At 42.4% G+C, this 27,494-nt stretch overlaps 2 protein-coding genes across 6 annotated transcripts; one reads left to right on the top strand and one right to left on the bottom strand.

Annotated features, from left to right (window-relative positions):
- Positions 1 to 202: 202 nt before the first annotated feature.
- LOC109995547 (serine/threonine-protein kinase tousled-like 1-B) lies at positions 203 to 16,865 on the top strand. Of its 5 annotated transcripts, none has more exons than XM_020649311.3 (22): positions 203 to 777; positions 2,558 to 2,679; positions 3,831 to 3,899; positions 4,119 to 4,157; positions 4,279 to 4,354; positions 4,959 to 5,002; positions 5,097 to 5,180; positions 5,294 to 5,374; positions 5,480 to 5,572; positions 5,675 to 5,785; positions 6,585 to 6,721; positions 6,891 to 7,082; positions 7,363 to 7,429; positions 8,636 to 8,733; positions 8,895 to 8,976; positions 9,071 to 9,162; positions 9,304 to 9,393; positions 10,576 to 10,745; positions 11,384 to 11,519; positions 11,811 to 11,922; positions 12,152 to 12,259; positions 14,566 to 16,865. In XM_020649311.3, the coding sequence occupies exons 1-22, from the start codon at positions 651 to 653 to the stop codon at positions 14,713 to 14,715; spliced, it is 2,280 nt and encodes a 759-aa protein (XP_020504967.1). In that variant the 5' UTR covers positions 203 to 650; the 3' UTR covers positions 14,716 to 16,865. The 5 variants fall into 5 exon arrangements, with proteins under 5 accessions (XP_020504967.1, XP_065809875.1, XP_020504960.1 ...); XM_020649304.3 differs by having other exon boundaries at positions 204 to 777; positions 5,091 to 5,180; XM_020649329.3 differs by lacking the exon at positions 203 to 777 and adding an exon at positions 814 to 1,723 and having other exon boundaries at positions 5,091 to 5,180.
- A 1,180-nt stretch (positions 16,866 to 18,045) lies between these two features.
- On the bottom strand, positions 18,046 to 24,621 carry LOC109995836 (Golgi reassembly-stacking protein 2). The gene is made up of 10 exons (XM_020649706.3): positions 24,421 to 24,621; positions 23,516 to 23,596; positions 22,550 to 22,753; positions 21,945 to 22,031; positions 21,714 to 21,844; positions 20,902 to 21,034; positions 20,374 to 20,497; positions 20,159 to 20,266; positions 19,536 to 19,658; positions 18,046 to 19,301 (listed from the first exon to the last, which is right to left on the bottom strand). The coding sequence occupies exons 1-10, from the start codon at positions 24,604 to 24,606 to the stop codon at positions 19,030 to 19,032; spliced, it is 1,449 nt and encodes a 482-aa protein (XP_020505362.3). The 5' UTR covers positions 24,607 to 24,621; the 3' UTR covers positions 18,046 to 19,029.
- Between the last annotated feature and the right edge of the window lie 2,873 nt (positions 24,622 to 27,494).

Genomic DNA, 27,494 nt, shown 5'->3' with positions numbered 1-27,494 from the left:
ATTAACCTAGCGAGGTGTGTGTGTGTGTGTGTGTGTGTGTGTGTGTGTGTGTGTGTGTGTGTGTGTGTGTGTGTGTGTGTGTGTGTGTGTGTGTGCGTGCACGCGCGCCGTGCAAGTGTGCTTTTTAGTGTGTGTTTGTGTTTTGAGTCGTTCTTCTCAGGCAGACAGGAACTTTCGGCCATTTTTTCGGGGTGTGTGTTGTTGTCAAAACAAGAGCTGTTCTCAGGTCGTCGCCGAGCTGTGGCTTCCAGTGAACCCGGGGCTAGTTTGGAGGAGGGTAAAATGATCCCAGATCAGTGTCTGTGTCGGTGTCATGCCATCCCCCTCGCGCTACTAGGTGAGCGCCAGCCTCGCGATAGCCTCGCCTACAAGAATCAGAGCTCCGCTCGCGAACTGGATGCTGACAGGCGCGCGGTGCGGTCATCATGCAAAGGTTACATTGTATCCGTTTCAGCGAGTGTCTGAAGAAGCCGCTCCTCCACAGGACCTGCACCGGTCACAACATGAGAGACGTCTAGCGACACTCACAGGCTCACACTCACGTTTACCGGACTGTTTCACGACAGCAGGTGTCAAATGATGGACGCAAGTTTGGGATTTCCGCGAACGGCAGAGTGTACGCTGGCTCCTCTCGGCGGTAAAGTGGCTTCATGAGTGTCCAAAGTAACAGTGGAAGTGGTGGTGGAAGTTTGGAGGCGACGCCATCTTGGTCGCAGCTCTCCTCGTCCCCAACGATTTCTCAACAACCTATAACGGCGACCACAAAGAGCAAGGAAGGTATATTAGCCCTCCAAAAGCACAGCCGACTCTTGTTCTCCTTATACTGAACTCTTTGGAGGAGAAGTGGACTATTTTAACCGTGTACAGCTGACGTTTGTTGAAGTAAAAAATGGATGTCAAGTTCACTGATGCCGTGAATTGGAAGCCAAACGTCAGCTGTCAGTTCAGTTGATGGGAAGTCGAAGTAGCAGCAAGCTATCCTGTTTGCACAAAGGCAGCGCTAGCCTGTTGGCTTGTTGTTTTTTAATGCGATAACAATGTTGTTTTAGCAGTTTGTGACTGTCAGCACCCTTTCTGCATCTAGTTTTAACAACGGAGCTATGCATGCATCCATTAATGCATTGCAATGCATGTCCCTCCTGCTGTAAACTTGAGAGCAGGCCCTGCTTTTTACCTTTCTACACAGTTTGCATGCAGCTTGTTTACACATTTTCGACATGTTGACACTTCATTTACTCTGATGATGCTGAGTTGCTGGATGTGGTGTGAACATCCATATGCAAAAGGTTGTAAGCATGAAGCTATGTTTTTAAGTTAGAGAATATATTGCGTTACATACATGTAGATGGTGACAGCGTTAACAAGACTGTTACAACGACGGTATAAAGTTTATTACAGTACTGGGTGTTGAAGCGTTGTTTCTTAAACCTGAGAGTCTTAACACCAAAGTATTAAACTATAAATGAATGCAGTAATATGTATGTCTAGCTTTATGTATTAATTACCCCCAACTCAGTCCCTGTCCCTGGTTAACCTCAAAGGCCTTGTAGTGTGCTCTGTTTCCCTGCGGGAGGGTTTCATAATGTCCATTATGCCTTTTAGGGCTCACCCCTGTGCAACAAGCTATGTAAAGATGACAGCCAGGAAATGTCCAATAAGGAAGCAAATCCTTGCAGCAGTAGTCAACAGGGAGCAGAGGACCTGCATGTGTATGAGAGTGAGTGTGAGTATCCCTCCCAGGAAACCAGTTGTCATAGAAGAAGTCCCAGTAAGGGAGCATGTGTTCAGCCTGCTGCTTGTGTGTGAGTCTTTTTATGCAGAACATAGTGGCTCAGATCTACAGTGGTAGGTTTTACCCCTCAAACATCTGCAAATGTGGCTATCTACTGAAGAAACTAAAATGTAAAAGTAAGCATTTGCTTAGCCTTATTGGTTTGTAAAAAGCAAGAGGTGTGAAACATTCATTGAATGATCAGAACTTTAAAATACTGATTCTGATACCTGAATTTGTGGATCTATGGTATTACTAAATACAGCTGGATAATGAGTTGTTGCTATTGTGCTCTATTTGCAAAGCTTCAGAGGTGTTGAGATTCCTAAGTATCACAGACTATTTTAGCAGAGTGTAATGAGGCCATTGTGACAGTTATGGGATAATAGAAAAGCCGGTAGAAGATTTTTGTGTTGACACACTCGGAGACTCCGCCCGTCCTCTGCTCTTCTCCCTCCTGACTTCCAGGAGGTACACTGACCCTCCTGGGTTGAATTAGAAATGCAGTGTCACTCATTAACACAGTCCGCCGTCATAGCATGAAAGTGCATCTCTCAAAGAGCTACCTGCTGCCCAGCTGAATCAAATCCATTTTTCTATTTTTATCCTCTAATCACTCTAATTTTCTGTAATCCTCCCACAGATATTGCCTCCGCTCTCTGAGTGCTCATTTTTATTCCTCTCTAGCAGTGTTGTCCCAGGAAAAGTGTTAAAGGCTCAATTTCTCTTGATTCCTTGCTGGTAATGGTGGTGATGTAACCTCACTTTGTTGTTCCCTCATGCCAGGCCCCATGGAGGAGCTGCACAGCCTGGACCCCAGGAGACAGGAGCTGCTGGAGGCCAGGTTCACTGGAGCCGTCAGTGGAAACACTGTAGGCAGCACTGGGAGCACCAGTGGAGGAGCTAAGGTAACCACAGCACACAATAGAAAACTCCTACTGCATACTGCCTACTTTAGGCTAAAAATCCTAAACAACCTAAAAATCACGTAGCATCTCATTAATGGACACCCATTCGATATATTATTATATAATCTGAACCGAGACACACCACAGGAATGTCTATACCAATAACACTAATAACCAAACAGTACATGATATTATTAAGATTATTCTGTATGATGGAGAGAGCGACCAAACCTGTCATGTGATCATGTGTGATTTAGCAGTGAAGAACATGTAAACAAAGACTAAAACCAGCTGTAGTGACGCTCTGTCGTGAGAAAAGATCAAATAAAAGTGTTTGGGGAGAGCCGTACACACAGGTTGTCTTTTTTTCATCAAGAAATGGACATGTGAATTGAACACTGTTTTATGTCAACAGTGTTAGCCAATGTTAGCCTCTGGGGTTAGTGTGTTGTTTACTGTTGCTCTGGCAACACTGGCAGCAGTTCTCTCTCCTTCCCCTTGCTTTCTAAAATGAGTTGTTGTGGTTTGTTTTGAAAAGCATGGATGTAATTAACAATATTTAAAATTCTAAACATCACACGTTTGAAATGATGGAGACAAGGAAGGAGTGCGATTAGTCGACTAAGCTTTTAAACGCCCTTGCTTGTCGACACCAGAATGACTTGTCGGTTAAACTAATTATTCATATTTTGGCTCATGAAGTCCTTCAATGCCTTTTTAAATGTTGTGTTTAAGCTGTAAAGCAGCCACCTGACACTAGCTGGGGCTTTAGCTCCAGTTAACGTGCCTTCTCTCTCAGCTCAGTGGACAGATGGCATCTTGTAGAAGCAGCTTGGGGGTTGGCAGTTTTTTGATCTAGAAAATGGAGGTAAAGTTGTGTGTAGATTGTGTCAGGGTACACTGGCACATGACCACTGGACTGGAGCGTGCTAACACTGCTAACATTAGCCACAGTCACCAAACCAATTGGGCATCGATCACAGAGGCTGTGATCCCTCTCTGTCTGAAAAGATGACACAGCTCATCACGACGATGACTACCGAAGATGTATATTTACGTAACATCATTGAACCTAGATAGCACTGCACACATGCAGACAATATTTCATTTTGTACTCTAAACTTTCTTGTACATTTCTCATTGTTTTGAAGGGGCTGGCAAATGAGTCCTCCAACCACAGCTATGGCAGTCTGGGCTCATCCAGTGACAAGGAGTCGGAGGTAGAATACACACACACTTCAACACACAGTTTATCATGCATGTATGATTTATTTTGAAAGAGGGGGAGACATACACTGAAATTGAATGTTATAGATATAATACCAATGAAGCCTGGTCAGCCATGGCTGCTTGTTTGTCAGCACTTTTTTTTTTTTTTCTTCCCACTCATCTTTCCGTCTCTCCCACTACCTCCACCTCTCCTTCTCTTCTCGTCCTAGAACTCTGATTTGAAAAGAGGGAGCTCCCCTGCCTACTCAGTATGTACTCGTTCTTCCTGCTGCTTTTTTTTTGCTGAACAACAGCCCTCAAACCAGCGTTGTTAGGTAAAACACAGGGGATTTATGCACTTTTTTCCTTCTGTCTCTTCTTTATCTGCAGACCCCGGAGAAGAAGCACTCAGAGTCGTCCAGGGGGAGGAAAAGGAAAGCCGACACCTATTCAGAGAGTAGTCAAGGTATAACTGACAACTGAAGAAGAAAAAAAATGATGTAGGCGTATAGGTTGTCAAAATGTTTTTGATACTTCAGTACCTTTTCGGTACGACGTGTTTTAAAATGGTACAATCTCTGATTTTTTTGATGATCGATAGTATCTAAAAGTAGAAAAGCTTAAAATCAACTACAGATCTTCAGTCTTACTTGAACCCAAAGTGAGAGAAAAGCAAGACAAAGAGAGAGTAGTCATCATAGGTTGGCAAATACTGATGTATCTCAAGTCCTATCGTAAAGAGGCAGAAGTTACATTTATGTCTCTTACAAACAGAGAGCCAAGGAGGTGACAATGTCTAAATAGCACAAATACATTGGGAATGTATCCCAACGGAAAGGTTGCCTTTGTGTTTGTGAAATGTTGACAGAGTGCAGAAGTTTGACTGAAGTTTTTTGGCATTAGAAACAAGAAATAAATGTGGGATGCTTAGGACCTCTGTTTTTGTCTCTCTGTGATAAAACAGGCATTGATACAATTTTATTTTTACTTGTATCATATTGAAGTTTAACATTCTGGTATCGTGACAGCATTACTTATGGCATGCATTAAATCTGAAATGTTCTATGCAGGAAAGACGTCCACACGTGGGCCCAAGATCAGTGACTACTTTGATGTGAGTATTGTAGAAGCTTCCCTCCCTCCAGTCATAACCATTGCTCTCATTTTGAGCCAGATTTTTAATTTTTGGTGTCTCTTCAAAGTTCCAGGGTGGAAATGGTTCCAGTCCAGTGAGAGGCCTCCCGTCAGCTCGTCGATCTCCGCAGAGCTCCCACTCTGCCCCTGGCTCAATCGTGAGTATTTTCCCCCACAGTAGTATACCTCAACAAAAAGCTTATTTTCACACAAAGTCAAAGTAGGTCTCTGCTTGTTATTACAAAGTTGAACAATGCCTCTTTGACTGCAGATCCGGCAGAATAGCTCCTCTCCTACCAGTCTATGTTTCGGGGAACACAACCCGAAAGCCTCCTCCAGCAAGTGTGTGCAGGTAACACAACACACACAGGAAACACTCACTTTTTATTTTCAAGATTCCTACATTTCATTTGTATTAATACAGCTCTGGTCTGGTTCCTCTCTTTTGATATGTTAGACCGAGTTAACGGGCCTGAAGCTTGCTGCTCTGGAGAGCAACAAGAGTCTGGACCTGGAAAAGAAAGAGGGCCGAATAGATGATCTTCTCAGGGTGAGTTCAGCATCAATACACCTGATGTTTTAACAGGATACAGGTTCTGTTGACAGGTTTCCTTTGATTTGATCTCTGTCCCTTATCATTTCTATTATACAGGCTAACTGTGACCTGCGGAGACAGATAGATGAACAGCAGAAACTTCTGGAAAAATACAAGGAGAGACTCAATAAGTGCATCACCATGAGCAAGAAACTGCTCATAGAGAAGGTATGTGTCTTTACACGCAGTCACCCTTTTGATCGATTAAAGAGCAGCAGCTTATGGTTGTTTTTAAGACACTATATCCTCTTTATCAAACTCTAACCTTAGGTTAAGTTCCTACTCCACATGCAGTAGAATAGAGCAACATCTTTCTAAAATGATAGGTTCTCTGGTGTTGTAGCTCCGCTTCGATCCAACACTCCTGCTGTTCTGTCTTTGTAAATCTCTGCACCCTCCCCCTGTTTAAAAGCTGCACAGTGGTGTTGCAATTTACAGCCTACCTCTCATAATGTATTACCCTTACCCTAAAGTGTGTAATATCAAAATATTCCTTAAATGGGGCTTTGATATGTCTGGAATTCAGTTAAAAATAAACGTACCTACCACACCTTGATTCTGGGTGGAGATGTAACCTAGAGAGTAGTTAAAACAGGTATGGGCCTGTAACCACAATATTTAGTTTGTCACTCCTCTTCAGAACAACTTAAGAGCTCCTACATGCTCGTTAGTATCCCTTTATTTTCTTATCCTGGGTTGGATCACTTTTTAGGGATATGACAGGTATGGAACACCTTTATACATGATCCTGACAAAAACCGGTTCTGATCATCTGTATGTAGTTGTGTTTTGAGTTCTTACCATCTTACTCACCTTATTCTGGACCAACAGGGATGTTCAGAAACCTGGGTGTGATGTAAGCATGCACAGCAAATACTTTGTGTTTCCAGTCATAAAAAGGATCCTACTGTGCATGTGAACAGACTTAAGATTGTAACGTCTCATCTCTGCCTGTTCATGTCCTCAGAGTACCCAGGAGAAGCAGTCGTGTCGGGAGAAGAGCATGCAGGACCGTCTCCGTCTCGGTCACTTCACCACGGTCAGACACGGAGCGTCCTACACGGAGCAGTGGACCGACGGATACGCATTCCAAAACCTGATCAAGTAAGAGGCTGCACATGCAAAGTTTCCCTCCAATCAAATACATTTCATTAGTTTTCTTTTAGTTATTGTGTAATGTTTTCATGTTCCCTTCAAAGCCAGGAGAAAAATATGTTGAAAGTTTGTTTGTGAACCTCTCTCTCTCCACCTCTGTACCGTCTTCTCTGTGCAGGCAGCAGGAGGGCATCAACCAGCAGAGGGAGGACATAGAGCGACAGAGGAAGCTGCTGGCAAAGAGAAAGCCTCCAAACCCTGCGTCTCCCTCCCTCTCTGTCGCCTCCACCTCCGAACCCAAGCAGCGCAAAACTAAAGTTGTCAACGGCAACGACTCGGACCCCTTCCTCAAACCGTCCTTACCACAGCTGTGAGTACACAGAAACATCTACAGACTGTTAGTGTGAAAGATGCTCAAGCTTATAGCTTAATGAATGAGATCAGACCCTGATTGTATTGTTTTGATTTTAAAAGTCAAAACATTATAATCCTCTTTTAGATCCTTTTCTCTGTGAAATTGGACATTAAATGATTAATACAAGATGATTTTGAAAAACAACCACGACTTCCTTAGAATTAATTTTTCCCAATCAAGCTAATGTGTGATTTTTGTTCTATTCTGGAGTTTCTGATGTGTTGTTGTTTGGCAGACTGACCCTCGCTGAGTACCACGAGCAGGAGGAAATCTTCAAGCTTCGCCTTGGACACCTTAAGAAGGTCAGTCGCAAAATATGATCATTTAACCAATCAATCAGTCGATATTTTGTGTTCTGAGGCATGACCTATCTAGAAACAGCCAAAGTGTACATTAAAACACTGAAGATGATCAGTGTTTCCCATTAATTAACTAGACTGTGGCGGCCCGCCATAGTCTAATCTGTCGCGCCAAAATTGCAGCAAATTGTATGACGTCATCAAATGAAAGCATGTTGTAGAGATGTGATCCAAATTTGGATAAGATGCTGGAAAGGAGCGATAATAACTGAAAGAGGAGCAGGAACAGTATGCCTTCTTGAGGGTCTCAGTGGGCCAAGCCTAAAGCCATTTAACTTCCATGGGCATTGGATTTTGTGTTTTTAACAATTTGTGCACTAAAAGAGCACAAAATTGTTAAAAGAGGACAATTTTTTTGATACATTTAACTTATTAATTTTTCACTAAATTTTGATGCATCTAACTTCTCCTGGGGGTACATGACCATAGTCTTATGAAATCCTGTGGGAAACACTGATGATGTTTAAATAGTTTTTAATGGATGCCTTAAATTATATCCATGGTTCTCTCTCTCTCTGTGAGATTGGACCCAAAAGTACCTGAGAAAAAAATAGTTGTAAAACGTCTGCTGCGCTTTGGAGGGGTTCTGAATGAAGTGTTTCTGATGAAGGAGTGCGCTGGAGAAGAGCCTTTTATTCATTTTCAAACACAGTGGGTGACAGAAACACACCTTATACTGGTGCCTACCGCCATTAAACAACAAAACAAGAAGAAGTGCAAAGTTAGTTTAACGTGTGGAAATGCAAATACAATGCCACGAGATCTTAGTTTTTCACATTGTGGACAAAAGGCCTCCTTGTTGTGTGCAGAGTAGTGCTGGCACATGAAAGCATGAAGCCATCAAAACTGAAAAGTAAGTTAGAGTTGAAACACACTGCTCATTAAGACGTACCTGTTGACTACTTACAAAGACAACTGTTGGGTTTTGTGGTTTCGATATTCTGCACTTTTCGCATCATTTCAGGTCCAAACTGAAAGATTTTTTATTCAATAAATATGAGTGGATATTTTTAGAAATTGTGAGTTATTATTATGGAGATGTTGGTGCGTCGTTCTGAGGCTGAGGCCAGTTTAGAACCACTCATTTATATGATTGCATGCATTTTCAAATGTCAAATCCTCCATCTTAAATGTTGTGTTTTTTTACAGGAGGAAGCTGAGATCCAGGCCGAGCTGGAGCGGTTGGAGCGGGTGAGGAACCTCCACATCAGAGAGCTGAAGAGGATAAACAATGAGGACAGCTCAGCGTAAGTTAACGTATCAAAGAGGATTCAGTGTTAGGATTGTTTACTCTGGTGTAACAGAGGATGTCTTGATGTACTTAAAATGTGTAAAGTTCAGAACATGGTGGTGCAATATGAATCCTTTTTGTAGTTAGCCAAAAATATTCTTCTGCCTCGTCTTACAGGTTTAAAGACCATCCCACCCTGAATGAGAGGTACCTGCTGCTGCACTTGCTGGGCAGGGGCGGCTTCAGTGAAGTTTATAAGGTAACATTTGTACGAGTGGACTAGTTTTAATGCGCTCCTTCTCCCTCTAAAGTATATTTAAAGACCAATGTGTGTCTTTTCCCGTCAAAAACAGGCTTTTGACCTGTTTGAGCAGCGCTACGCAGCAGTTAAAATCCACCAACTCAACAAAAACTGGAGGGAAGAGAAAAAGGAAAACTACCACAAGTAGGTCTTATATGCACACATACACACACACACACACACACACACACACACACACACACACACACACACACACACACACACACATCCCCCCCGCAAACCAGTAGGACACAGAAACTTATGTTGACATTTATTTCCTGCCAGGCATGCATGCAGAGAGTACCGGATACACAAGCAGCTGGACCATCCCAGAATAGTCAAACTATACGACTATTTCTCCCTGGACACTGACACGTGAGTGACCTTTGACCTCTACAAGCTGCAGACCTGCTGGGTCAACACATCCTGCAGTTGTTTCTTACTCAGCTCTGTCTTAAAGAGCGTTTTTTTTACATTTAGTTTCAACAGTATTCAGGATTCAGTAAATATACCTAAAAAAACAACAACACATTGAAAACAACACTGCTAAAAGTACTCGAACCTATTAGAGTAAAAATAGCCTAGATTAAAAAAAAAACAGGAAATAGGTTCAGCTGAAGTGCATTTACCTAAGAATGAATAAAGACTGCTTTTAGAACGTCAATGTATCAACATGGACATGGCTGGGAGGGGTGAGCCAGGGGGGATAAGACACACCCACTCATTCCCTCTTGCCATCACTATCAGCTGCATCATCATACGGTCTATGCATCACACACACATAAATGGAAAGTTTAGCTCGGCCATGAGCGTCAACTCAAGAAGCAGCAATGACATTTGTGGGACAGAACTGTTGTTTCTGTCTTCTGTAGGCCATGACCACGGCGGTCCAGAGCTGCTTCAGTTTGAACCGTTAGCACAGGCAGCGAGTGCAGAGACAGGGAGGGGCAGGAGAGGACTAGGGATGTCTCTGAATGTCAGATGATGCTCGTCGGATGAGTTTAACAATTTAACAGTTTGACATTTTTAAACAAGTAGCCCTGTTTTTGCTGTTTTTCACAATCGCCATATTTAACGGCAAGCCGCTTAGATTTGTTTTCTATTTATAACCGGTGCTCATGTGCTCACCACACTAAGTTCTCTTCTGCTAGTTTTAGTGGCACTACATACGTAACCTGCCCCCACATTGGCCAATAGTAAAAAAAAATTTATTTGCAGGAGCTGGGTTGTGTGAAAAGGGCTTTAAAAGCAAAAGGACCCTGTAATGAAAACTAATGAAATGAATGAAAAAACTAATGAAAGACACTTAAATCTTTTTGACATACATTTTTGGCATCATAGATTGAATCATTATCATAGGATTATTTTTTCGCCTGTTCCTTCCTGAGCCCAAACCCCCTGTGGGGATGAGGCAGAAGTTTTCTTTAAGACCTTAATATTGGAAGAATAGCTGATCATTCTTCTTTTGGATCAATAAATAAACAACAGTATTACATGATCACATGATGAGAGTAAGCACAAGTTGCAGGTTCTGATCTCCATGTGTCCCTCTCTCAGGTTTTGTACGGTCCTCGAATTCTGTGAAGGAAACGATCTGGACTTCTACCTGAAACAAAACAAGCTGATGTCAGAGAAGGAGGCTCGCTCCATCGTCATGCAGATAGTCAGCGCCCTGCGTTACCTCAACGAGATCAAACCGCCCATCATCCACTACGACCTCAAACCAGGTGGGCAGAAAGCTTTAGAATGAATCACATGTGCAATATAACTTCGATATGTGCAATTAGGGCTGGGCAGCATTTTGAGTTTTGAAGATATGAATATAATTTCAGAAGAGATAAAGGGTAAGGCAATATAGTTTATATCGATGTGGTTTGTTGCATTCAAATAAAATAGTTTGTTACTTCAGTAGAGTTGCCAGTTCTCATATTCCTCCTCTCACTGTCTGAGCAAAACTTAAAAACCACAAAGGAACATTTTTACATAATTTAATATGAATTATTTTTATTTAACAGACAGGTATTTTATTTTCACGTCATCTTTCATGTACATGTTGACATTCTACAGCTGGCTGTTAATAAAAGGGCCTGTGTGGGATTTAACAGCATGAGGACTGACTTTGCTTTTGTCATTTCTTTATGTACTACTCTTAGGCTACAAAATATCCAGATATGATTTTTGGCCCATATCACCCGGCCCACTGTGCTATAGCTTCTTGAAGGCCGTTAAGGTCCTTGTAGTCGCCATCGTTTGTCACCATTGGGTGTATAATGGGACTGGAGAGGGCTCTGCATATCTAGTTAAGTGCAGTAGGTGATAGTGATTTAAACCTGATCTTGTCCATAACAGTGTTTGTGTTTTACAGGTAACATCTTATTGGTGGATGGCACAGCATGTGGAGAGATCAAAATCACTGACTTTGGCTTATCGAAGATCATGGATGACGATAACTACGGTGTGGACGGGATGGACCTCACATCACAGGGAGCGGGAACCTACTGGTAAAACACACACACACACACACACACACACACACACACACACACACACACACACACACACACACACACACACACACACAGATCAATGAGTCTCACTCTGACACAGAAACCTGGTTGTTGCTTCTCTTTATGATCAAAGTAAAGCTTCCACACAAAACATCATCTTGGTTTCCACATATAAGAATATTTTTGATGATGCTTCTGTCATGACTATGGGCAGTGGACCTACCAGTTATAGGCTGTAAACAAATATGCAAGAGCTCTATTACATTGTGTTTGTGTGTGCTGCAGGTACCTTCCTCCAGAGTGTTTTGTGGTGGGGAAGGAGCCGCCTAAAATCTCCAACAAGGTGGACGTCTGGTCTGTGGGAGTGATCTTCTTCCAGTGCCTCTACGGACGAAAGGTACGACGCCAACATCAGACCATAACACATTGTGTACACCTCCAGTAGATTGTTCAATGTGGACTCTGTCTTTGTAGGGTTACTCAGGTCGATTCTCTGAGGCTTTGCTTTTAGTTGTGGCTTTTTGTTTTGTTCTTCAATTTATTTATTTTTTTAGATCAAGGTCAGTAGTGAAAGGCGTGTTAAGGCTGTATGACTGATGGTAATTTGATGTGTTTTGTTTTTCCAGCCGTTTGGTCACAACCAATCACAGCAGGATATTCTCCAGGAAAACACCATCCTCAAAGCCACAGAGGTCCAGTTCCCCGCTAAACCACAGGCTAGCACAGAGGCCAAGGTAACACACACAGACATGTAAACACACACAAAGGCCAACAAGCCTGTTTTACTCTAAACATCCTGGGAATTTGTCTCCGCCCACTTTGGGTGAAAGCAATCCATCTACTGTAAAATGTAGTGAGTAAAACACACTTTTAATACCTAGCAGTGGGACCAATATTCCAGTATAAAATTCTGAGACGGTCACGGTATGTGCGCGAGTGCAGCCCCATTCATTGTGTATTGCAAGCAGCCGCTTCTCTCTGTAAAGCGTAATGAGAAACACAACGACCTTATGACCTGTGACTCTTTTTAAGAGCTATTCTCTCTCATTAGGTCATAACCACATTTTTAAAGAAAACAGTGTTATTGTGTTCAGGAAACAAACCCTGTGGAGCACTGTTTGTAATTGAGGAGTCTTTTTAACCCAGACAACAAGTGAAAACAACAACCTCTGTACATGGAGGGCACAATATAACTGCTAGGCTCTCCGACAGCCCTTGTTTTTTTTTGTTTTCAGCTTTGATGAAGTGCTCTCTTAAAGTCACTGACATATTTATGAGGTGTGATTTGAAAAAAAAGCATTTATATGTTTGTGAACAATGTGGTGACAGTCTACAGCGTCTACAGCGTTTACTGTTTGATGAATTAGGAAAAGCCACAAACACGACACCGGTCCCACAGTTTAACACGTTCATCCTCTCTGCTGACGGCCCAAAGCCACAGTATTACACTATCTTGCTTTGCATTGGTTGGAAGAAAATCACATATTAAATGATGTTTTATTTAAAGGCAGACTGTGCAACATTATACACATGCATACAGCAGAAATCAAGTATCTCCTGTGTAAATGTCTCTGAGTCATGACTGTCTACAATGAGTGAGAAGCGCGAGTCCATCCAGCTGTACTGTTGTCTGGACCGTACGTCATGTCTTCATGGACGGGACGCCTTGTGTATAAAGCTGTTTCAGTAAAGTACTAGAGAAAAGAAGAATTACACAGCCTACTCACTGCTTATTTGGATATCACATAAGTGTCTTTAGATCACGGCCATTCCGTGTCAATTTATGTGCAATATGAAGCTAGTTAACCAAAGTGTGCTAGCATTAGCCTACTAACACAACAATGCAGGACACAGGCAATTGCTCAAGCAAAGGACAATTTTGTCCGCCACTTACGCTTGGTGGTGATGGTGCATTTTTATTCATAACTCCTTTGTGGGGAGGGGTTGTAGGTGTGTCGCTGGAGGAGAGCAGAGCCTTCAGAATAGCGGAGGTGTCACCAAACATAAGTTTGTTTTGGTTTAATGCTGGTGCTCAAGGGCGCCATCTACTGGATCAGAAAGTTGCACATTCTTCCTTTAATTATTTGATGTACAAAGTGCTACGCAGAAGTATTTAGACATTGAGTTACAAGTGTTGTCTAATCTATCACCAGCACTTCCACAGTGCTTGTTTCAACCCGACAGCAGGGGAGTGATATATGGGGGCCTTGACTGCTCTCATCCATTAACAACATCAGCCTCATTTACAATGCAGCGCTGCAGGATGAGGAAACATTTGGGAGAGAGCACAGCTCATCTCTCATTTTTTAACAACACTGACCTGTCTTCCTCTGCTGTTCTCATGTCACTTACTCGCAGGCTTTTGCTTGTGTTGGACTGTTATTGCGGTTTCATATCAGATGTGGTGTTCGACGTAAGAGCGTTTTATTTCTAGACTGCTGTGAAAAGAGAATGTCTTGTGTCAAATATAAAAAAAGTCTTCTTTAAAGAATCACCTCCCAATGCTTTCAAGGCACCTCAAGTCAAACAAAGACACCGAATGTCAGACAGTTGGCAGATGTAAATGGTCTTACAGTGTACGTCATTGTTTTGTCCAGCCCTCAGAGACTGAACCCTACTTTACTGAGACATTGGTTTGTTTCAACACTGAAAGGTGTTTTAGATATTGACTTTATTTAGAGATAGGACAGTGGATAGAGTCTGAAATTGGAGATAGAGTGGGGATGTGGGAAAGGAGCCACAGGTCTGAGGACTGCTCAGGGGACTATAGCCTCCGTACATGTGGCACGCGTATCAACCACTAGTCTACCTGTGCCCCCACTTACTATAATTAAGTCCCAGTGCCTGCAAACAGTATGACTACCCGAGAACATGTTGACACATGCTGGTATATCAGGATCAGCTCAGATGTGTTGCTATAAAAAGAACACTTTAGAACCGGTCTTTGCAGACAAAAGGTGCAGTATCACTCCACACAAACCCACACACAGCTTGCAGGTCATTTTATAATCTGTTCCCTCCTCTCTGCTCTGTTCTGCAGGCGTTCATCCGCCGCTGTCTGGCCTACCGCAAGGAGGACCGATTCGACGTTCACCAGCTGTGCTCAGACTCGTACCTCCTCCCTCACATGAGACGTTCGAACTCTTCGGGCTCCCTGCAGCCGTCCGCCTCCTCTCTCCCCACCTACTGACTTCCCCTCTCATGTGACTGACAGGACTATCCGGCCACGCCACAGGCAGGATTGTGCAGGTTTTTGTTTTGGTTTAACCTGAGCTGTTCCTGGATGGATACATTAGCAACGGAGCAAAAGTAAATGGAAACGATGGAATAGAATAAAGGAATGGGAGTCTACTGTGAGGAGAGTTTTGCCCTTGAACTCAACTGTGAGAGAAAGGGGGGAAAGAAGAGACCAGGACAAAAGAGGTGGAATGAAAAGAATTGAAAGAAAGGCTTGGGAGTGTTTAAACAAGACGAGAGAGAAAATCTCTTTATGGACTTTACTTCATAATCCAGTAGGAGACATTTAAACATCCATAGTGGTTCCTAGAGGCCATCTCCTCAGCTCTCTTAGCTCTAAGTGGAGAGAAACACCTCGCATTTCTTCAACATAGAGTCGCTGTTCTTGATGTTCTCTTGTTGCTAATATGAGCGTCGTGTTGAGAAGAAGAGGGTGAGCAGCCGTGTGCAGAAGAGGAGGTCGAGTCTCTGCACGTCAAATATGAACTTCACGTTTAAATCAACTCCTTAGTCTAATGTTATGAGGCACAACATGATGGTTACGTGTCATTGAATTAACCCTTAACTTAAAAATCATTTTGTAACTTTCCTGGGACTTGACTAAAAAGATAAATGTTCCAGATTAAATATCTGGGCTCGATTTGCACTTCTGGTCCGGGTCGCAATGATCGGCCTCACACACATTTTGGCATGAAGTTCTTCAGCGCGGGCTGGTGTCGCAGTCCTCCGTTCACTTTTACGTTGAAATGCGAAGCAGTCCAGATCTGCTGCTGGGTTTACAATAAGTGGGTCTGTAAAATCTGTCTTAATCCATTTTTGTTGTTCAGATTAGAGTCCAAATGTTCCAAAGAGCAGCACCATGTTGTCCTCCTCGTCGAGCTGCCCGCAGAGAGTCGGACTGGATCAGTTACCGTGCTGCAAGGACTCAGAGTTCAGTGTACATTTCCTGTGCAGGAGACATTACTCACTAGCAAATACAACATAATGAGGCTTTTCTTTGCTTCTCGGTGTCTCACTTCTCTTTGTGTTCTCAGTTTGCTGCTATAAATGTTGCTTTTTAGTTCCTAACGTGGGGGTGGTTTCTGCCTGGCATATGTGTGTACTTGAACTGTGTTCAGGGGAACGTTCTCCAGAGCCCCCCTATCTCTGAAATGGACCCCCACTGTGCTGTTTAAAGCAGGGAGCTTCAATACATTCATCTATGTCCCTGTGGGTTTTTGTTTACTTTCATGCACGAGTCTGAAGCTGTTTTCACACATGCACTCCTGAAAAAGACAGGACAGCCGGACCTGGAAAAAAGTTGTTATTCTCACGTGTCCCTCAAAGCATTTGCTGTGGGACACGGCGGGGGGGGGGGGGGGGGTCTCTGGAGACAAGTCAAGAAGCTGAGGTTGTAATGTTTACAAGATATCCAAGATGGCAGATGCAGCAACAGAGTCTGACACTATGCTACAATGCTACATGTAATTGGAACAAATTCACAATATAAATGAAAGAGTGGAAAGAAGCAGCTTCCTCACATCGCACCAGTCTCGTCATATAAACTCCATCACCCCTTCCCACCTGTTCACACTGAGCTTTCCTGCTACGTTCACACATCGGCTCATCCCGACGTCATACAGAATTTTTACAAGGGAGCTGGCAGGAGAAATCCTGGATAAAGTTGAGGTCTGTTTTCATTCAATCATTCAACTCACCTTTTCAGGAGTTGTGTACATGTGTAAAAACTGCACGACAGACATCATATGGAGCAAGAGCTCTTTGCTGTGGGGAGTGGCCACACTATGCCAGGTTGTTGCAGCACGATTCACTGCAGCTCCTAGTCAAGTGGAAACATCCAAATGTTGTCGTCGTGTAAATAAAACTCTTCCCTGCACGCCGGAGTGACATTTGAAACCCTCTCAGATGTTCGTGGGTGCAGGTAACAGCAGGTATAGGTGTCTCTTCTCTCTGCGCTCTCACCTTCTTTACAAACAAGTCTTAATCAATTTTCTGTGTGGGGAAAACAAGGTGTAGATTCAGCAACATGACAGGCAGATTAAGCTGCAGGAAGTACCCGCTCACGACTTGCTGCTCCTCAATAAAAGAAAATCATGAAGTGAATGTGTGCACTTTGATAAAGTGTTATTTGATCCACTATGGTGCAGTGAGGCATAAAACAAAATGTCACCACTCCTGTCTAGTTATCATTGTCTCTCTTTCTCTACATAGGAAATGGGCGCTAGCATCAAGTGCATAAAGCATCTGATTATTAATGTGCAGACGGATGCAATCACAGCCATTAGGGAGCTTTATGCTGATCACATCTGCTGGGGGAGAGAAGCCCTGGGTCCTGTCGTTCATATGCAATAAAGATCGCCTTACAAGTCTTCATTCCTGCAGTGTGACCCATATTTCCTGTGGAGCGTTATGCAACGAGATGGAGGAGAGGAAGGTGATGATATCTGTGTGTCAATGAGGAGGAGAGACTGGCATATGGAAAGTGAACACAGCTGCACAGACACCGTTGAAACAGAGTATTTAGAGGCTTCTTCAGAGATGGATCTGATACAACAGCTTCTGATGGCCATAGGAAAGTCAACAGGCTTTGATTATCACTATGTAAGATCACATCTACAGCCAGCAGAGGAAAAGAAGCAAATCATTTGAATCTTCACAGCAAACAGAATGTCTTGATTCGGACATTTCCCGCTGTTGAAGACAAGAGGTTGCCTTTAAATATGACTGAACTTGAAGCATAGGTGTATCTCACAAACGTTCAATTTGATCCTTTTAGATGTATTCAAATATAATTTAGTTAGAATAGTTTCTCCTACTGGACCGCTACAATTCAAATCTCGACTTGTCAAATCTGATCATGTCAGATTCAGGGAGAGAGGGCACGAGCCTACAATTAGGAGTTATTTATAGTTTGAAGGATTCAAAAGTAAATAGCTGTCACAATTAGGTGCTAGTTGATGGTATCCACCACATTATAATATACATCCCTTCCAGCAGACACCCAGCACAGAGGACATCAAATAAATCAGGTTGAAGGGATCCTCCACCAGAAAACTTTGAGCATAAAGACCTACTGTCCTTTCATTTGTTGAATTCTTAGGCTCCAATTAACAGCTGTTCTGATGTTTATTTCCTCTTGTCCTCTTGGTGTCTTTTGTTCTTAGTAACCTCTTCATTTGTATATTTGGAACCAAATCACATCAAGGAGAAGTGAATTACTTATGAAGTGTATTTGTGTGTGCGGGCTGAAGAAGAGCAGACACATAAAAAAATCACAGAGGCATTGTGTAAAATTAATTTGGCTTTATTGCTTGCACTGTGTGTACTGTATACATTTTTCAGAAAAGTTGTTACAGTGACACCTTGTGGCTGAACCGCCTCATTACCATATCACCTAAGCTGAGCCAAGAGGAGACTTGCTGTGTATTGAATAACTAAGTTACACTTCATTCAGTAGCTCATGCGTCTTTAAACCTCTGTTTCCTTGAACACGGCCTCCTGGCTGAAACGTCCCCGTGTTACAGAGACGTGCTGTAGAGTTCTGAGACGTACAAAAAGGGACAGACTAATAATTTCACAAACACAAAAGGTGGTGCAAAATAATGCAGATTCATTCATTGGGAGGAGATTTTCATACAGTAATTCCAACAAAAAAAGCAATACAAAAATCAAACTATTTTGGTCAGGGGGTCTATTAACTAAAAATAAAGATTATATGTTAGGACCGGACAAACGGAAAGAAAATCTGACATGGATTTATATTTAGTTTACATTTGTTTTCAATATAGCAGTACTTTGATATTTTCGTTCCTGATTTTATATTTCTAAGGGACGCATTATGTCGGTAGTACTTCAGTAAATGCCTTGTCATGTCCAGCCCTGTTAACATACGCTGGTCAGATATATATATATAAAAAAAAAGGAGCATGTGAAACAGAGAGGGGACTAAGACTAAGTGTGAAGTGAACCACAAAGTGAAGAGTAGACCTCTGCCTCCTCCTCCTCCTCTTAAAGTAACATCACTCCGAGACACTCTGGCAATAAAGACATGTTGGTAAGAGCAGTCTACATCCGTCCTCCGGTCTTCATCGCTCCACACGAGCCTTCTCTGGAGCACTCTGACCTCTGTCTGTGTGACCGAATGCAGCTGTCTGTCCGTCCCCTTCAGCCAAATAAATAGAAAAACAGAGAGAAAGACAGACGGGAGAAAGCGAGAAAACCGGGTGTGTGTTTTGGTTTGATAGTAGGTGGGATTTTGTCTCCCAGGTTACGACGATAGTGATGTTTCTGTGGGGGCTGGCGATTCGGTTTCGTTTGTGGAGGCAGTTTCTGACGTGACTGCGGGGTCAGCAGCGGGCTTGGGCGCAGGAGCTGCTGTGACGGTGACCGAGGCTGCAGGAGCGGTGGTGGAGATGGGCAGGAGGGGGGCCATCCCCTGAGGGAGGAGAGGGGGCAGCTGGGAGGGCAGCATTGTGGGTAGAGGGGGTAATGGGGCCAGACCGGGGATGTTGAGGGGTGGGAGGGCTGCCAGAGAGGAGACTGGTGGAGAGAGAAGGAAACACCAAATTAAGTTATTTTGATGGTACCTTTGTAAGAAACTGTAAAAAATAACCTCACAACAGAAACTTATTTTTTAGTCACTAAAAAGATAAAAAAAAGTCTTGTCTGTTAAATGAATTTACTACTACAATCAACAACCCTTTAGCTTAGCTTACTGTAGCATAAAACAGTATAATGTGTGCAGCTAGAGCAGAAGTCAGGCTGTTTATTTACCTCCTAAATGTGGTGGTAAGGTGCTGCTGCCTGGTAGTGACACAGCACTGAGGTCTGGGAGGGGCAGGTTGAGGTTGGGCAAGTTAGGGAGCGGAGGTAAACCGGCTGGGAAGGGCATCAGTCCTGCAAACACAAAGACACAATGACACAATGAACCAATGAACCCATGACAGGATGTGTTGTTGTTTTTTGGCATTAAGACAGCAGACAGTTTCTGACATTGTGAATAATAAGCAAATTAAGAACAGATACGATCATGATAATCATTAGTGATCGATGTTTCTTCTTATTGAGAAAATAAAAAGACTTATGATTGAAGGATTGTCTTTCAAAACAAAGTGTGTGTTCTGAACTTGATATTGATATGCAGACTGAGAAACACACAGTAAGAAGAGAGTAGGACTTATTTACATGATTTATTCTTCTGATGATTATTTCCCCAATTCATTAGCTAATTTTGTGATCTTCAAAATAAAATAAAAAAAGGGTGGAAACAGCTCTTCATAATTCTGCAGAACCCAAAGGAACATCTTCAAATGTCTTCTTCGCTCCTACGAACATCTACAAGTTTAATTCGCAGACTATTGTGTGTTTTGAATGTGTCTGTTCGAGAATGCACCCACCTGGTAGCGTAGTGGCAGGGTTGAAGGCGGTTGTGGCAGGATTCAGTGGAATGAGTGGGCTGGGGGAGGGGCCGCTTGAGGAGGGGAGCAGAGGGACTGTGGGCAAACCTGGAGGATGACACAAGTAGCATGTTAGTTCACAAAATGTGGAACCAAAAAAATACCCCATTTAATATTACAAAACCAAGTTTTAGGAGTGAATGGACAAATCATACCCGTCTGCAGCTCACTGGGCATGGTGGGCGGGGCTGTGCTGATTGACAGGCCTGACAGTGAATCCTCGAGGCCAGTGGAGACAGCGGGTGCAGAAGGAGGAGGAGTCACTGCTGAAAGCTGGACCTGAAGGAGTTAAAGAGAAAAGATGGAAGTGTTAGAGAAAAAGATGCTGCTGTCAGAAAAGGTCTCATTCATCAAAGCGTTCAATTAACCGTAATGAGCAGCTCTCCGTCCGTCTGCCTGCTCTGCTGCATGTAGAATGAGGAAACTTGCATTTATAGTGTGGGAAAAAGAGTCTTCAATCTGTTTAGTGTCACACGCACGCACGCACGCACGCACGCACGCACGCACGCACGCACGCACGCACGCACGCACGCCAAGTTTGGGCTGTCACAGGAGACCCCAGCTCTCAGGGAACATCTTTGTAGAGCAGTTGCACAACAATAGTGAAAAAAAAAAACAGCACAATATCAGGACATGGGCAAAACAATATAGAATAAGTACTGATCTAAATAAACTCTCCTGACCTCAGTGAATCCATCCTTCAGCGGACTGAGGGGCTCACTGGGAGAGTTTCCGGGGAAGCTGAACTTCTTGCCCTCCTCAAAAGGCCTGGTGGGAATCCTGTGAAGGTATCCGTAACCAATCCCACATCCAAGGCTGAAAAAAAAAAAAAGGTTTAGGATTGAAACTTGACAAACTGAAAGATGTTCATTCAAACACATTTGTAATTTATCGGGTTTGATACCCATTAAATCTTCCTAGACCAGATCCATGACATCCATAACACCGGCTCATTATGTTGGCCCTGGGGTTTCCTAATTAAACAAAAACATTCAGTTTTGCTCCTGCATCTCATCACCTGCTTACAGTATGTGAGTTTATAGTCATGCACAATGGAGAGACAAAGAATGAGACAAGCCTCAGTTGTCAAATTATTTTTAGTAGCATTTTTTTGTATTGGTTTCCTTCCTCTATCATCTCAAATGCAATCAATAAATTAAACACTGTGACACACACAGAAAAGAAAGAAGATACAGAATCTCTGGCTGTAATCGGCCTCTATGAGCAGCTCAGTCATTTAATGTGGACCACAAACTAAACCAGTGAGCTAGGTGCATAAGAATGGCAGATACAATGGTAGGATATAGTTAGCACAGACAATGCTGCACTGTTTTCTTTTTCAGTATTCATTTACACCGGTCACGACGACAAAGTGCATGTTGTGAATTTCTTTTGATATTTCTAGAATCTGGCTTAGTCTTGATTGTTTTTATTTTTTATTTTAAAGAATTCTACCCTAGCTTTGATTGTGTCAATGTGTTAAGGCCTTTGTTACCTGCCCTCTCCTCCCCAGGCACCGTTGGGTGTGATGATCACCTCTCTGCAGTTATCTGTGTCTGTGTTGTACACATAGAGCTTCAGGCCTTTCCCCTCATGGCTCTCTATCAGAGAGAACAGATCTTCTGACTGCAGATTAAGACACAACAAGGAGAAACACAACCATTATTATCAGGTGGAAAACGTGCACGAGAAACAGTTTGGAGCATCTAAAGTTCAGATAAGCAACCTCATTCATAACAGTGTCCGCTCCAATGATGTAGTCCGTGTGCGGCCGCAAGCCGGCCAGAGCAGCTGGGGAATTTGGCTCCACTTCCTGGTTGAGAGAGAGAGAGAGAGAAGAGGGTGAGAGAGAGAGAGAGAGAGAGGGTGATAAACAGAGAGAGAGAGAGAGAGAGAGAGAGAGAGAGAGAGAGAGAGAGAGAGAAACAGAGAGAGAGAGGGGAGGGTGAGAGAGAGAGAGAGAGAGAGAGGTGAGAGAGGGTGAGAGAGGGGGTGAGAAACACAGAGAGAGAGAGAGGGTGAGAAACAGAGAGAGAGAGAGAGAGAGAGGGTGAGAAACAGAGAGAGAGAGAGAGAGAGGGTGAGAAACAGAGAGAGAGAGAGAGAGAGGGGGGGGGTGAGAAACAGAGAGAGAGGGTGAGAAACAGAGAGAGAGAGAGAGAGAGAGGGTGAGAAACAGAGAGAGAGAGAGAGAGGGGGGTGAGAGAGAGAGAGAGAGAGAGAGAGAGAGAGGGTGAGAAACAGAAAGAGAGAGAGAAAGTGAGAGTGAGAATAAGTGAACAAAGTACCACCGGACCTCATTCAACAATACTAATCAGCAGGATTACTTACCAGCACATGCCAAACATTCTCATTGGCTCCCTCAAAGCTGCAGAAACGAATGGAGACACCAAGCAAGCCCTGACCCCCCCACAGGTTACTGGGGGTGACTGTGGACTCCCGCAGCTCCAGGGTCTTGGAGGAGTAAACCAGCATCTTCACTGGTTTCTCCACACTGGCTTTCAGCAGGTCTTTCAAGTTGTCATTGTCCTTGTTCTGCAACGAAAACGAGAAGGAGGAAAAGATGAAAGACATGACACATGCAGTCTGATGTGACTTGAGCTTGGACCAGCTGGATGCTAATCACAGTGAATCAGCAAAAACCTTGAAAAACAGATGCGAGACTTTGATATTATTGAGATGCTGTAAGTGAGGAAGCACATTTCCCCCTTTATGAGTCCAATAGCTGAAGACTGATGGGAAGTTGTGATACTTCCTGCAACTTACTTCCTAATGACAGAGGTAGAAACTAGGGCTGCAACAATGAATCTTATTGGGATAGGAGCATTCTCAAAAAAACACATAGCAAAAGTCTGAATGTATCGCAATAAAAAAAAAAAAAAAACACAAACATGCAGTCAAGCAATGCTTTCTCACTCAGCATGTGAACATGTGAACAGAGGCCTGTGTAAAGTGCATTCACACCATAGTGATACAGTCAGATGAAGCTAAAGCTAACAAACCGCTACCCTCAGATCAATTCGGGCCAATTTAGCGGAGAAAAGTTTGGGTATTTATTTTGGATTGACCAAAATATCTTTATTTTCGTTTATTTATAGCAATTAATATCGTCATCCCAACGCTGTTATCACACATCACATATTTTCTCATAAGGTGCAGTATAAACACACAAATAAAAACGTATCCACTGCCACAAGGCTTTGCATCTAAACTCTGATTTAATAATCAATATAGTTTTGTATACGATGTATTAGTATGACTTATCCTAAAGCTATGATACGTGTTGGCTTTCCTTACCAGTCTGGTGTTGTTGATGGAGACAATGAAGTCAAAGAAAGGCTCCAGTCCTGCACGGTGTCCAGGTGAGTTCTCCTGAACCTGCGTCAAAATGAGAGAAGGTTTGAGCTGCAGGTGGATCGCTGACTGTCCCCCTTCTGCTACTCCGACATTATGTTCAGTTAGTAAAATGTCAACAACAGATCATGACATTAAAAAGAGGCTTTTACCAAGCAAATGTTTGACAACCGCGCATAAGAATGACTTTAAATAACCTGGTGTATGAAACATCTTCATTCAATTAATTAATCCACCAAGCACCGAACTGGTTCAGTGCTGTACTACATTGAAATGTTTATTAATAAACTCTGCATGAAGAGCCTGAACATGCTGGACCTAAGCTGACCAACATAAAAGAAACCATTGTCCCAGATGTCTTTGTGATGAGTCCAGACAAACACCTGTCAGGACGTGATTTGATGGATTAGAGTAAATGTTCATTGCTGTGACGTTACTTACAAATAACTACATGATTAAAGCTTTGGATATAATACCTGACAGTTGTTGTCAGATGATACAAACGACAGGGAGAATAAACACTTCTTGGTTGTATTTACAGCTGGGCAGCTGTCACTCAAGAGGAGCTACGTAGCTTGGGTTAGCTAACCTGCTACAATGGCTAGCTCTTCAGCAGCTTGTTTTCTGGACTAGAAAGCAGCAGAACATGTAAACATGAGGGTCAACGATAGGTCACTCAGACACAACGTTACAGTCAGGAACATTTTTTGTGCAGCGGGTGTTTGTATTTCCACAGAGGCCTCAGCGGTCATCCCCGGCCTCTCGTCAGCACTCAGAGCTGGGGGATTCGCCTCTGAGCCGATGCTAAGCTAACAGCTAACATCAGACTGTACAAGCTGAAAACTCACCCGGAGGACGTGGTAGCCCTCGGAGCCTCCGCCCGGTATCTCCACACTCTGTGCGCCTCCCATGTCTCTCCTCTTGTAAGGCTTCTTAGGGTTTAATAACAGCTTGTTGCCCGGCAGAGGTGAGATGTCTGAGCACTTCCACACACCGGGTACACGTCGCCGAACGGGTTGCAGGGTGATGCGCATGCGCTGTTACGTGGCAGGAAATAACGCCTTTTTGCAATTTCTTGTTTATAGTCGGTGCCTTTGTATGTTTTAAAATAAAAAATCTCAAGGATTTATCTTAATCAATGTTATAAATCTTTATAAAGTGGTCTTTTTTTTAATAGAATTACTGTTGACACTGAAGTTATCCTACATCATTCAAACCCAAAGACTGTAATGAAATCCTAAATGTCATATCGATCAAACTACAAATTTATAAACGTATTCTAAACCTTAGACAGAATACGTGATATTATGATATGATATTATGATGTTTAAAATAAAAATAAAAGCCAGTTTGTTGAATAAATATGTGGAAATATGTCAGTGAGAGACTGTTTTGTTTCGTGATGCTGTATTGTGATATGCTTTGTGCATAATGAATTGGTAAGGAGGACTTACAGGGAGGCTGCCAGTGGCTGTGTTTGCCTGCAGCCAATTTCATTTCATTTTAATTGTTTTTGAATTAAGTGTTCTGATTTGTTTTAATTATTTTTTTGTGAAAGAGGGGCAGATATTATAAGATTAGTCTTCTTTCTGCTCATTTTCATTCAAAATTTGAGATTTCATGTTTGTTTTTTCTTAACTTTATTGTTTCTTTGAATGAAATAAAATTGACAAATAAAAAAACAAATAAATAAATAGATTGTAAATAATAAACTTCTGACAAAGAAAAACGGACAGACCTGCCTACCACTGCACTTCCCTTTACTCAGGCCACTTTCAGTTGCTACCTTTAACATGTCATGATTTAATTGTGAGCCAGAGCTTTAATGAAGTTTGCACATATTCTGTTAAAAACATCTGCACTCATTTAACACTTACTGACAAAGACACGCTCCTTTACAAAGACCTTAATTAGGTGCACTGTAACATTTCTCAGTGGCGCCACTTTCTGTTGTACCTTCAAACAATCACAGTTGCAAAAGTAGAAGAAAAGGAACTCAGAAATTTTCTCGTACATATATATATATATATATATATATATATATATATATATATATATATACTGTATACTGTGTGTGTATATATATTAAAATATATGTTTAAAATACTTTATTGACCCCTGAAGGAAATTCTGGTTTACACTCTGTTGTTGAGGGACATGCTTCTCACACACATGGCCCCTGATTCACATATGCACAAACAGCACCTGTGGAGAGATGTCAGAGCAGGGCTGCTACACACTGCTATGCAGGGAGCGCACCAGAGAAGTTGGGGGTTCGTGGCCTTGCTCATAGGCACATCAGCAGTACTCTGAAAGTGCCCTGTCATCTCTCCAGCTACCAGAACAAGTTTCCGTAATTTGGTCCACATTGGGACTTGAACCGACGACCCTCCGGTTCCCAACCCAAGTCCCTACAGACGCCGCTAACATATAAAACTTTGGTTTAAACGTGCATTGTTTTAGAAAATATATTCTTCAATGAAATGTTTTTTGCAAAATTTTTAAAAATAAAAATGTGTCTCAGTATCATCCACTTTTTCTTATTCTCAGACAAACAAACATAATCACTGTAGGAAGACAAATCTAACTCGTAAAAATGATCTATCGGACAATAATCTTGTGTAATTAACACCTATAATGTGATATCATGACATGTTTCATGTTGTACTTTTTACGTTTCATTGAAGAAAAACTTCTTGAAAACAATGCACATGTTTAAACCAAAGCTTTATGTATTTTAAAATCTTAAGGGGGTCAAGAGTCAAGTTTGAACAGGCTTTCATGATATGATATCTGGGACTCGTATGTTGAACCACTCTGAAGAGAGAGGTCATATTTTAGCCCTGGAGCCACTATGTTATTGTTGTTTTCAACTGAAGTGTTTAATGTGGCCTTTTTATTCCTGACCTCATGGCCCACAGTGCAAAGCTATGAATACAAAATCCAGCTGCCCTCTGCATAAAGAAACATGCTGGTTATTCACAGTGAGTCATTCCTTAAAGACGACAGACACAACTCTTTGATGAAGCTTTTTGCTCATCTCTGATCTGTTTCACATACTAAAATGCTTTAGACCTCTTGGATCACTTTTAGACGACAATTAACATCAATTGTGGAAATGTTGTCGTAAACAAAAGAGTCCAAGACAGGAAGCACATTGTTATTGGCAGTGCTTCATGGTTCATCCTCCCTGTAAAGCAAGGCTGGAGCTTTGTTTCTCATGAACACTTCACTTTCATTTACTATGCCAAGGAGATAGTCTTCAGGTTTAACCGGTTTAACCTCTCTTACAAGAACATGCTGTTTATTTTATTTCCTAATAAACATCATTGCTTGTTTAATGTAACTCTATGCTGTCTGTTTTAATATGTATATGTTGTGCAGGAAAAAAAAGGTCAATGAAAAGGTATTTTCTATTCTTCAATTTAAGTCTATTCTAGTTTCATGAAATCTGACCCGCTGGCTTCATTTAAAAAAATACAGTTCACTTAGTAGACGCTTTTATCCAAAGCAATGTACATCAGAGAGTAAGTACAACACTAATCCATTCATACACTGCCATCAAAGCAGCAGAAGCAATGCGGGGTTAAGTGTCTTGCCCAAGGACACATCGAACCCTCGACCTTCACGGTTGAGAGGCGACGACTCTACCTACTGAGCCACAGCCGCCCATTTAGACCTATCATACATCAGGTTTTCGTTTAGTATTTGTTATCATGAATATTAGTATGATGTTTGTGTGTGTAAATTTATAAAACTTTATTTAGCACTTAAAACATATCCATAGTTTTCACAGGATATATACTTTCGGACGGACATTAACCACCAGGGGGCGTACGAAGCACATCACATCCTCATAGATGAGTTTTCTGTAGAGGTGAAGCTTCACTCCTCTAACCACCCTTCTCTTTGATATTTGTTA

Source organism: Labrus bergylta, chromosome 4, assembly GCF_963930695.1.
Source record: "Labrus bergylta chromosome 4, fLabBer1.1, whole genome shotgun sequence".
Lineage (NCBI taxonomy): Eukaryota > Metazoa > Chordata > Actinopteri > Labriformes > Labridae > Labrus > Labrus bergylta.
Note: the sequence above shows the minus strand (reverse complement) of the source record. Positions and strands in the feature narration are given on the sequence as shown.

What these genes read in the sequence shown, in the direction of transcription:
- LOC109995547 (XM_020649304.3), top strand. Translation starts at nt 651, where the DNA reads ATGAGTGTCCAAAGTAACAGTGGAAGTGGTGGTGGAAGTTTGGAGGCG. An exon ending in CCAGTGACAAGGAGTCGGAG is followed by an intron (nt 3,900 to 4,118) that starts GTAGAATACACA and finishes TTCTCGTCCTAG; the next exon opens with AACTCTGATTTGAAAAGAGG. An exon ending in GCATTCCAAAACCTGATCAA is followed by an intron (nt 6,722 to 6,890) that starts GTAAGAGGCTGC and finishes TTCTCTGTGCAG; the next exon opens with GCAGCAGGAGGGCATCAACC.
- LOC109995836 (XM_020649706.3), bottom strand. Translation starts at nt 24,606, where the DNA reads ATGCGCATCACCCTGCAACCCGTTCGGCGACGTGTACCCGGTGTGTGG. An exon ending in AGGGCTACCACGTCCTCCGG is followed by an intron (nt 23,597 to 24,420) that starts GTGAGTTTTCAG and finishes ATTTTGACGCAG; the next exon opens with GTTCAGGAGAACTCACCTGG. An exon ending in AGAATGTTTGGCATGTGCTG is followed by an intron (nt 22,032 to 22,549) that starts GTAAGTAATCCT and finishes TCTCTCAACCAG; the next exon opens with GAAGTGGAGCCAAATTCCCC.